Source organism: Notolabrus celidotus, chromosome 22 (genome assembly GCF_009762535.1).
Source record: "Notolabrus celidotus isolate fNotCel1 chromosome 22, fNotCel1.pri, whole genome shotgun sequence".
Lineage (NCBI taxonomy): Eukaryota > Metazoa > Chordata > Actinopteri > Labriformes > Labridae > Notolabrus > Notolabrus celidotus.
Window position 1 is genome coordinate 9295750 of NC_048293.1, and position 10011 is coordinate 9305760.

Here is a 10011-nt window from a genome sequence, read left to right on the forward strand (position 1 = left end):
AAAAGCTCTGCTCCTGTGTGCCCTCTCCTTTAACCGAAACCCCTCTTTCTCATCCAGCTCTGAGCACACAACTCTGCCTCAGTCACAGCACATTGTTCTGAACTGAAAGCGAAGACGATGTGTTCTTCAGACTGTGTCCCCCTTGAGAGTGGGGACAGTATAAAAAAAGAGGCTAAGCAGGAGGGAACATTTCCTAATCCTCTGCTACACGATCTGAGAGTAATAGTCTTCAGGAGGAAACAGGATCACGTTTCAGAGCTGGACAATAAAGCGAAGAGAAGAGCCAGGCCAGGAGGCAGGAAAGGGCTGACTCAATGCTTCTCAGTGTGTGTGTGTGTGTGTGTGTGTGTGTGTGTGTGTGTGTGTGTGTGTGTGTGTGTGTGTGTGTGTGTGTGTGTGTGGTTGTGTGTGTGTGTGTGTGTTTGTGTGTGTGTGTTTGTGTGTGTGTGTGTGTGTGTGTGTGTGCATCCAAGCTTGTGTATGTTCTTGTGAACAGGACACATGAGGACATGCTGCTTGTGTAATAACACTGCCCTATTATATTGACCCAGACACATCAGAACACAGTAGCTGGACTGTAGCTCGCTCAGACAGTATTCAACACATTAAACTCTCTCCAGCAGATGCACTTTGAGTGCCGTTGATGCAATTGTTGAAAAACTGACGCACGGCCGCACATTTACATGGATGTGTGTGAGCATGACAGCTCTCTTTTCCTCCTTCAGTTGATTTAGAAACAGCTCACCATGAAGATTCACACCAAGATTTGTCTTTAGAAGGAATCTGGCCTTCATTGAAAAGCATCAACAAAAGCCAAAGGATTTAGTAGTTGTGTCCAAGTCCTCACTTTATTTTATCGGATGCTAAGCCACAGGAATATTGGCTCACATTCGTGTGTGTGTGCAAGTCTTTGCATTTGTGTGTGTCCCAGAGATGCAATGTACCTTGACAGCAGGCGTGACTCCATCCTCAGCAGTGCTCTGCCCATTCTGTCAAAAGAAGCAGATACAAGAAACAGTCAGAAAGTGTGACAGTGCAAATACTGTGTGTGTGTGTGTGTGTGTGTGTGTGTGTGTGTGTGTGCGTGCGTGTATGCGTGTGTGTGTGCGTGCGTGCATGCATGCGTGCGTGTGTGTGTGTGTGTGCGTGCGTGTAGAGAGAGAGAGGGAAGTCACACAAAGAAAAGAAAGAGGGAGAATATTTGCAAGACTGTGTGGGTGGCAGCAGTCCATTGAATCTAGCACTTTGCTCCTCAGCTAGCAAACCTAATAATGTTAGGCTGCGACACAAATGCACATCCTTCATCTATCCCCTGTAGGTTCATCTTGCTGAAAGGGGTAATTATTGTTATTTGGAAAACAAAGGCTCACCTGAGACTATTCACAACCTCCACATTTTGTTTCAGAGAATATAAGTGGGTGGGTAACTTTGAAGATATAGACAGAAAAGATATGGGTTCCCCTTATGTGGCACACAAATGCACATAAGGCCCAGTAAAGCAGGCCTAAGTTAGACAAAAGGGACCTGGATCTGTAAAGATAAAACAAGTTCAATTATGTGTCACATATCCATACAGTTTACAAAATGGAAGGAGATCTGGTCTGTCACAGATGACATTGTCCATATACCATGTATTATGTACCAGAGCTGGCAAGTGGTGTCTGTGTATTTCAAAGCAACTGTACAACGTGATGTCTGAAGAAATTCAATTTTTTAGGGGGAAATAAATGATTATTTTACTGGGGGGGTATCCAAATTGTGTATTTTCCAGGGTCCAATATTGTCCATTTACAGAAATCCCAAAAGAAAATCTGTCAAAGATGTGGTGAAAAAATAGTGTTCAAATCTCAGACATGTCCCTCAAGTGTCACTCCTCCAGGGATTTGAAATCAAGGTTCTCAGAGTGATTGATTTTCTCAGGCCTGGCAAAGCTGCCCCAGAGCCACATAAGACTTCAGGCTGATTGACAGGAACATTGACTTTAACAAGTACCATAGGCTGAGTGTTTGAGTATTGATGCGTAGTGCTCTAACACATATGAAAACAAATCTATGCTGATAACTGACCCCTCCTGTCAGAGATCAAAGAACTCCTGGATGTAGAGCCAAGTATTCTGGCCAAGCGTCAGAACCCCTTCAATAACAACTCCTCCTGTTTCCGCTTCATGCTTTGTTTTTCCATTACAGAAGGGCGACTCGGAGGTTGCACACTTCCTTCATGCCTTCTTCTCTCTTCCACTTCCTTAAGACTGCACAAAACAAGACAGGCAGCAATGACAAGCAGGCGCCTTAACAATCAAACTATAGTGTGTAGAGCTCAAAATGTAAAGGAAGCATGAGTAGGGACAGGGGAGGCTTCTGTATGCTAATAAAAAACAGCACACACTGGGGATCCTATATTATGTCCCTGTAATGCCACACAGCATTGTACATCCTCCTCTGTGCTTAGACTGGATTTCATTGGGCACTGGATGTACTTTCTATTTTCTGACTTAAGTTTGCTCTAGCAACAGCAGAGAGCTATAAATTGAATGTGCTGGGCATCTTAAAAGACCAACAGTTAATTTGTTTAATTGTTAACTTGATCTCAAAGAACACAATATTAGTCAGCCAAACTGTGTGCCTTTATACAAGCCTTGAAAAGTAAGAGAATGAAGACAATTTACCATATCCAAACAGTGGCCATTTACCCTGATGTCATGTTATCATCAGAAAAAAAACATTTTCATGCTTCTTGTTTTACTAAAGACGCGATTTCTAAATCTAATCTAGTGAGATATTTGGCCATTTTTCATGATAAACCCTTTTCCCATTAGTCACTGTTAGGCAACAGCTAATGCTAGTATTCAACAACTTGCTAGCTAATGTTCTGTTAGCTAAGAATTAACATTATGTTAATTAGAAATGTATATCTGTTCTGTTGTATGTTACCAAATATAATATTTAGCTTTAAGACGCTTCAGAGGCCAAGGTGGCAATTTCTAAATCCGTTCTAAAGTGTTGTTTTAACTTGAAATATGGTCAGATTTTCATGGTGTTTTCCCTTGCATATCAATCAAAGAGTGTTTAAGTGATATGTTAGTTAGCTTAAATGTATCTGATATAAAATAGTGAACAGCCATACAACATTATAACAACATTTTAACTTCCTACCCTCAGTGTGATATCAGAAAAAAAACGGTTGCTATGTGAGTAGTAGCAATAAATTATCCAAGTTCAACATAAATGTGCTTCATAAGTCAAAATGAGAAGATAAACAAGATGTGTGTGTTTTAATTTTAAGAGGCCTCAATGTTTTGAAACACAAAGATAAACCGTCTCTCCTTACCTCAATGTTTTCATGCTGAGGTTCAATATTCCATCAGTGAGGTGTGTGTAGCTGTCTGATAACTCAGTATGTTTAAGATGAGCCATGGGACTCCTACAGTATGTGTGTGTGAGTTCTACTGTCTGAGTATGTGTGTGTGTGTGTGTGTGTGTGTGTGTGTGTGTGTGTGTGTGTGTGTGTGTGTGTGTGTGTATGTGTGTGTGTGTGTGTGTGTGTGTGTGTGTGTGTGTGTGTGTGTGTGTGTGTGTGTGTGTGTGTGTGTGTGAAGTTTGTCAGCAATGCCTTCTCCACGTTGCCTCTCAACACATTTTGCCCTCATTAGCTTTGCATGGCTGATCCAAGTGGCCCAGTTAATGGTGTTTTCCCTCCCCTGGGCTCCCTCAATGAGAGTGCAAGCATGCACACACACTAAAACAACCACATGAATATGCTCAAAGTTGAATATATTAATAAAGAAACGTGATTCGAATGTATTCAGAAACACTGTTACGAAGAGTGTGTGAATAATAGACATAGGGTGGAATGTACAGGTCACAAGCATGCTGTGAAAAGATTTATAGCTCAGTCTATTAAAAAACTTTAAATGTTTCACAGGAAAACTTTATGTGGAAAGTAAACAATGTAAGTAGTGTATGTAGTGGTGTGTGTTTAAAAGATAAATCTGTGTTTAAGCAACCAGATTGAAGCAGTGCTGCCCTGTATCTAGGCAACTAAGAAATACAATAACCATGCTCATGTCTGTGCCTGCAACACTATCTGACAAAGTTTCTTGTAATCTCACTCTCCAGTGAGTATTGACAGTAGGTCACATTACTAATGTCCCCTTCTGGTCAATGCTGGAAAATAGACAAAAGCTATTTCTAGCTTTTTGTTTCAGTGAGTGATCGGCAACTTTTTCTTGACGCCAGCAGCCTCAAAGTGAAAGAAAGGATGATTCTTTACTCCCTCAGCTCAGCTTCCTGGCCTACACGTAACACTAAATACAACGTACAGTTTTAGCTTACTTTTAAAGTCAAAAGGAATAACACTTTCTCTGTCAAGCTACGTGTTGTGTTATCACATGCCCACCCTGCCCTGCTCAGGTGTTACTTAGGTCACACCCAGATTAGCTACAGCTAAGCCTACGTGTGTGCACAGGAACACACTGAACATCAAGTGCTCTTAATGTAAACCGCTGACCACGCCTTGCGAGCAAACATGGCACGCATTCCCGAAGTTAACCCTACTTTCTCCGCTACATGCTGCGTTGCATAATAAGTGAGGGAACTCCACTCCAAAATAATCTGCAAAAAGTCTTTTCCCTTCACCATACGCTTGTAAATCTGCTCTTTAAGGCCTGTCTGGAGTAGTTCCATTATACAAATTCTACAAACTGTATGGAGGTTGGATTTCTCTATTACACATCTGTTTTGATTTTTATCAAAGCCAAGAATTAAACATAAATTTGCACAGTTTGGGGAACAGCTGAGTTGATGGATAGGTGGGCATTGTTGTGGTTTGCTAGGGGATTAAAAGCCTACCTGAACTCCACCTTTCTGCCTGTTTCTAGGTTGCTCAAAAGTTAGGTTGGGTCAGCATTTCCAATGCAGCGTCTGACATATTTTGGCTTCAAAACTTACATTCAGACACAAATGGATGACATCACAGGGACTATCTCCATGTTTTATACAGTCATTGGGATTGGAAAGCAAGCACTGGATTCATTTTTTAGGGATCTCAAACATGATAACACAAGCTAAAATAATTTGGTTTAGTTAGTGTTGTTCAGCTTTTATTCTAGTACCTTCAAAATATAAGTTACGTTAGAACTGCTACCAGATTTTCCGTTTCAGAAAACAAAAGCTGATTCCTTGTTGCCACCCTGGTAACCACTGTTAAAGTTAGTGTTGAGCCTTAAGGCAGATTTTGATTGTTTACCTGTGACACATTGCTATCATTTCACCTCAGCTTTGTCTTTCAGGCACTAGTAAGCATAGGTGGTTTAAAATAAGAGTGCAGGTTGTAAAAATAAATATATAAAAGACAAATAAGAGTAGAAAAGAAAGGCTGACGGGGAAAATGATGCAGCAAAGGATGAGCACAGTGCAATATTCACAGTATTCTTGCAATGAAACAAGTCATTTGCATCAGGAGGACACTGAGACAGACAGATGAGCAGATACACAGACAGACAAACCAGAAAAAGAATTGCTCTGGCTGAGGCTTTTGCCAGCATTGAGGCATAAAATTGGCCAATTAAAGATGCAGTGAGAAGAGGTGAAATAATCATTAAATAATCATGAATACATTTATGAAAAGCACCAAACTAAGTGATGAAAACCTCAACGAGTGCCTTTACACTTTTTGTGCCTCAGTTCAACAACAACTAAAGTGTCACTTCTCTTATTGAAAGTATTTTTTGCAAACATTTATCAAGTTTTAAGAGGCAGTAACAGCATTGGTCCATGCAGGTGGTAGTGACTCAACTGGAATGGGATTGACATGGTTTACTGAAGAGCCTTTATCAGAGATGACTCACTGACAAGTTAATTCATAACAGACGCGGTTTGGTGATGAATAAAAGGGTTCAATCAAGCAAACGTTTGTGAATAGCCCTTTTTACACATTTCCAGCTTGCTTTGCCACAATTTTGCAGCACAAAAGGCTGTCGATCTGATTTCAATTCATGACACCTTCTCTGCTTCCAAACACAGGCACTCGCATAATGAGCAACGTGGAAGCAGACTTGTCACCAGCTGCCGTATCATTGCACATCATCTGTGAGAGCGGTGGGTCTTTTTTTTTCAAAGAAGTGATTTTGTTTTCTACTGGCTTTTATTTCCCAAAAAAACAGCCCGAAGTGTCTGTTGTCTGTCCGTTCCATCTGTGAATATGACTGCTCCAAAAGACATGCTTCCTGTTTGACTCTCCAAACATGTTAAACTGGCATGGCCTCCAGTCTCGCTTGCACTTTCTGCTGAGCTCAGCCCTGAGGTACCCCTCTTTCTATCTCTTACTCTCTCTCTCTCTTCAAAGTGTGCAGCTAGCTGGAAGGTTTGTTGCAGTTTCTGGTGCGAACAAATTAATCACAAACACTGGATTTGTGCTGCAGATGCTTCTCTGTGACACTCCAAATATTATCTCCTTCTCATATTTTGTATAAAAGCTGATATTTACACATGGATACTGTTTTTTTGCCATGACCTCACCACTTTAGTAATCCAAAGGCTGTGTATTTTTACAGTCTGAAACTTAGCACTCTTCACAGGCTCTGCACCACCATCTGTTCAGCTGTGATATGCTACCCTGCCAACTCATATGCTGCAGGATACTGTAAACAGTGGAGTCTGCAGGAAAGAACTAAGACATGATGACACAATTTCTAAATGACAAAGTGCTTCTTCTGCAGGTTTTTCATTCATCATAAAGCACCAATAAAACCATCCAACTGCTCTACGATCATGTCTACTTCTGTGCGTGTGCTCGTCATCTTTGAATTAATCTTACAGCTAAATTAGTCAAATTAAATGAGCCTTTGGTGTTTCTAGATTCAGCCTCAAGTCTAATGAACTAATTCAGAATCAGAGAACAAAGGTGATCATTTTTCACTCAGTTCCTCTGCCTTTTTTTTCTCGTCCTCATTACATTTTAACTCCCATCAAATCAGAGAGATTCGACACCAGGCAGGGAGGGACAGGAAATCAGCTTTGTTTCTAATCAGACTGATATCTTGTAAGGCTGATTGAGGACAGTGTAATATTGTGCTCTGAGCTCTTCATTAGAAAGCGCACAAACACAATAACACTTCACATGCTTCATTTGTAGATTCAGGTTTAATTAAAAAAAAAGAAGAAAAAAAAAGAAGCAATTCACAACATGGGAACAGGTTGCTTTAATGCTGCCCATGTGAGCTCATCTTAACCAGAATATGATGGCTGCTTATTCACCAAGCAACCAGTCTGTTTAAGAGGCAACCGAAGAAGTCATGAATAATTATGGTGCAATACAAGGAGAGGGGTCTGGAGGACAATATAAGGGTCTCAAATCTGTCTTAATTCTTCAAGTTTGGAGTCAACTCTTGAAAACAAAACACTAACTTCATGGATATCTGTGATAACAAATTAACTTAGACTGTAAATATGGCATGACATGCTGTCTGCACATAAGAGCTTGTTTAAACTCTAAATCATTATCAAGATAATACTTTTTGCAGTGTGTCTTCCTAAAGTCAGAGTCTGTAAATTTCCTTTAGATCACACACTGCTCTCCCCCCTCTGGCTGTGAGGTTAGAAAATGAGTTGCACAATAGTTATAAGAAGAGAAAGAAGTGAAGTGTCTCTGAGTCAGGCTCTTAAACTTATTTTTTAAGGATTAAATTGCACAGGTAGGGGTAAAATTCAACTTCTCCCTTTAGGCTAGGCTTGAGTCATACAGCTGTAAATAGGCAAAAAAATGGGCCGCCTAAAAGACAGTCTTTGGTTGTACTCTAATTAAAAATGCATACTTCATTGAAACCAAGATTAACTTCTGAATTATTAATTCAGTCAAGCCACCTTCATCTATGTTTGACAATAAACCTGGGGAGTCAACTCAGATCAATCTTTTCAACTTTTACTTTTCTTGCAAACTGACTCGTGAGCACCTTGAACTGAGTCCTGACGCTCACCTGGTGCGCCATGTTCAATTTCACCTTAAGCTTATGAATTCAGGTACAACCTCGTCAAACAATGTATGCACAGTAATGTCACCTCCCATTACCTCTGTCTCGAGCTGCACTAGTTCCATCGTGGGCCATGGCTCCGATATCTGTGCAAGAGGCATTTTCGCCGGATCTCAGTTCCCCTCCTCAGCTGCTGAAATGTGGTCTCTACAGATTTTTTTTTATCGCCGCTGCTCCTCCTGTCAAGTGCAGCTCGGGGAAGAGGAAGAAGAAGGAGCTCCAAAGTCCAGGTAGAGTAGATTTAGCCTATCAGTACTTTGCTCCCGGCTCAGAGAAGAAGACGCGCATGCAGACGCTGCGAGCTTAGAACACAATTGTAATCCCTTGCTCTTGACTCTGGTGTCGGTTTTGGCACTTGCGCATTTGCGCGCGTTTGTTTGGGGAGATAATCCAGCAGAAATGACCAATACAGCACTTATGGAAGCGCTTCTCTGTGCAGGTACCCGCGTTGCTTTCTCAGGGGTTTAGGTTTTACGAGCACGAGAGGAGAGGAAAGCAGTGCCAAAGACTCTGATTCAAGCCAGTGTGTTCAAATACTAAAGCCACCTGAAGGAATTAACCAGAGCCCCTTCGACGCCGTTATCCGCTCCTGACGTCCTCCTTCCCGAGTGTACAGCTGTGATTTCTCCCCGGGCTGAAGGCGAACACTTCGCTCAGTCCGCCTGCTTTCCCCACAGAGACCTCAGTGTGGCTCTGTAGTACGAGCAGCCTCCAAACTCGAGCTGTTATTGGCAGACTCCAGCAGAATTTCATCCAGCCCCTTTCCTTTTTTTCTCCATTTGTACCGCCCAGGTCCGACTGTGCCGCCATCTGGAGGAGAGAGGAACTGCAACTACGTAATGTGAGAGTTCGAGGCTGTTATTCATGAACGAAAGGCTGGTTTCTTTGATGCTTTTGGTGCAGCAGGTGCATCAGGAGAAAAGCAGTTCAAAAGAAAAGCTGTCAGTCAAATCATGAATGGCAGCCAAAGAAAAAAGGGAAAATATGAGGTTGCACTATTTAAAAAATAGCAAGACAGTGCAAGATTGTGCAACTTTAACACCTAAAGTGGTCTTCTTCTATCCAAAAATTCAATTTTCTTAAAACCATGGAAATAGATTCAGAGCGCTGCTTTTAGATCCAACACTTCCTCTAAAAGACAAAACACATTGTTCCAGAAATTACATAACACAGATTACACAATAACGCAATGTACAGAAGAAAGAGAATAGAAGAGACTTGAATTTGTGTCGTGACCACTGCTGTTTTATTCCTCCCGGACACAACATTTGATGCAGCACTCCATTTCCATTGATAACAGCGCTTGTCATGGCCCTTGTATTCTTCAGTGATATAATACACACACCTCTCCACCCTCAATGCTTCATTCACTGCTGAGTGGATTTTGCTCTTGGCCAAAGCTTTGGTTACTATTGGCAACTGGAGAGCATCAAATAGTCTCCTCGCTGATCGTTTAGATAAATTTGATTCAAATCCAGATTGAAAAGGCATGGCATTTCAGAGAAACAAAAAAGAGGAGTTAAAGAAAGGTTAAACGGAGCTCTGATGTGTTTCCATGACTTCAGATGGATGTGTTGTCTAACTATTGTACATGCAATACAACTTTAACACTAACCAACACAGGTTTGATTTTCCCTTTATTGATAATGGATACTTTGCATATTTTATTGTAGAACCAAAAGCAGAATGACAAAAGCTGCAGCTGATCAGAGTTAAGCCTTCATATTAGTGATAAAGGCATCTGTTTACATGCAAAATCTCATCAGCTCAGGAACACTACAACATGCCTTAATATTTGAGTTAATCTTCCTTTGGATAACAGAACTGCTGATGCATCTGTGCATATTCATATGATGCGCTGTCTCCAAAGGATGCAGTTTGTTCACATGGACACAAAAGATGTGTGTTTGTGCAAGCTTGTCAGCTTTTTTTCTTCCATCTTTCAACCCACCAGGGAAGGAGAAGGGACAAGAGAGGATGCTTGT

General features: G+C 41.2%; 1 protein-coding gene across 1 annotated transcript in view; it reads right to left on the minus strand.

Annotated features, from left to right (window-relative positions):
* Positions 1–8755, minus strand: part of rps6ka1 (ribosomal protein S6 kinase a, polypeptide 1) — a 49596-nt gene extending 40841 nt beyond the window's left edge. The window contains exons 1-2 of the mRNA XM_034674577.1: positions 8065–8755; positions 945–989 (exon numbers count right to left, since the gene is read on the minus strand). Coding sequence (XP_034530468.1) covers positions 945–989; positions 8065–8127 — 108 coding nt within the window. The 5' untranslated portion in view covers positions 8128–8755. The remainder of the gene's footprint in view (positions 1–944; positions 990–8064) is intronic.
* Positions 8756–10011: the final 1256 nt, after the last annotated feature.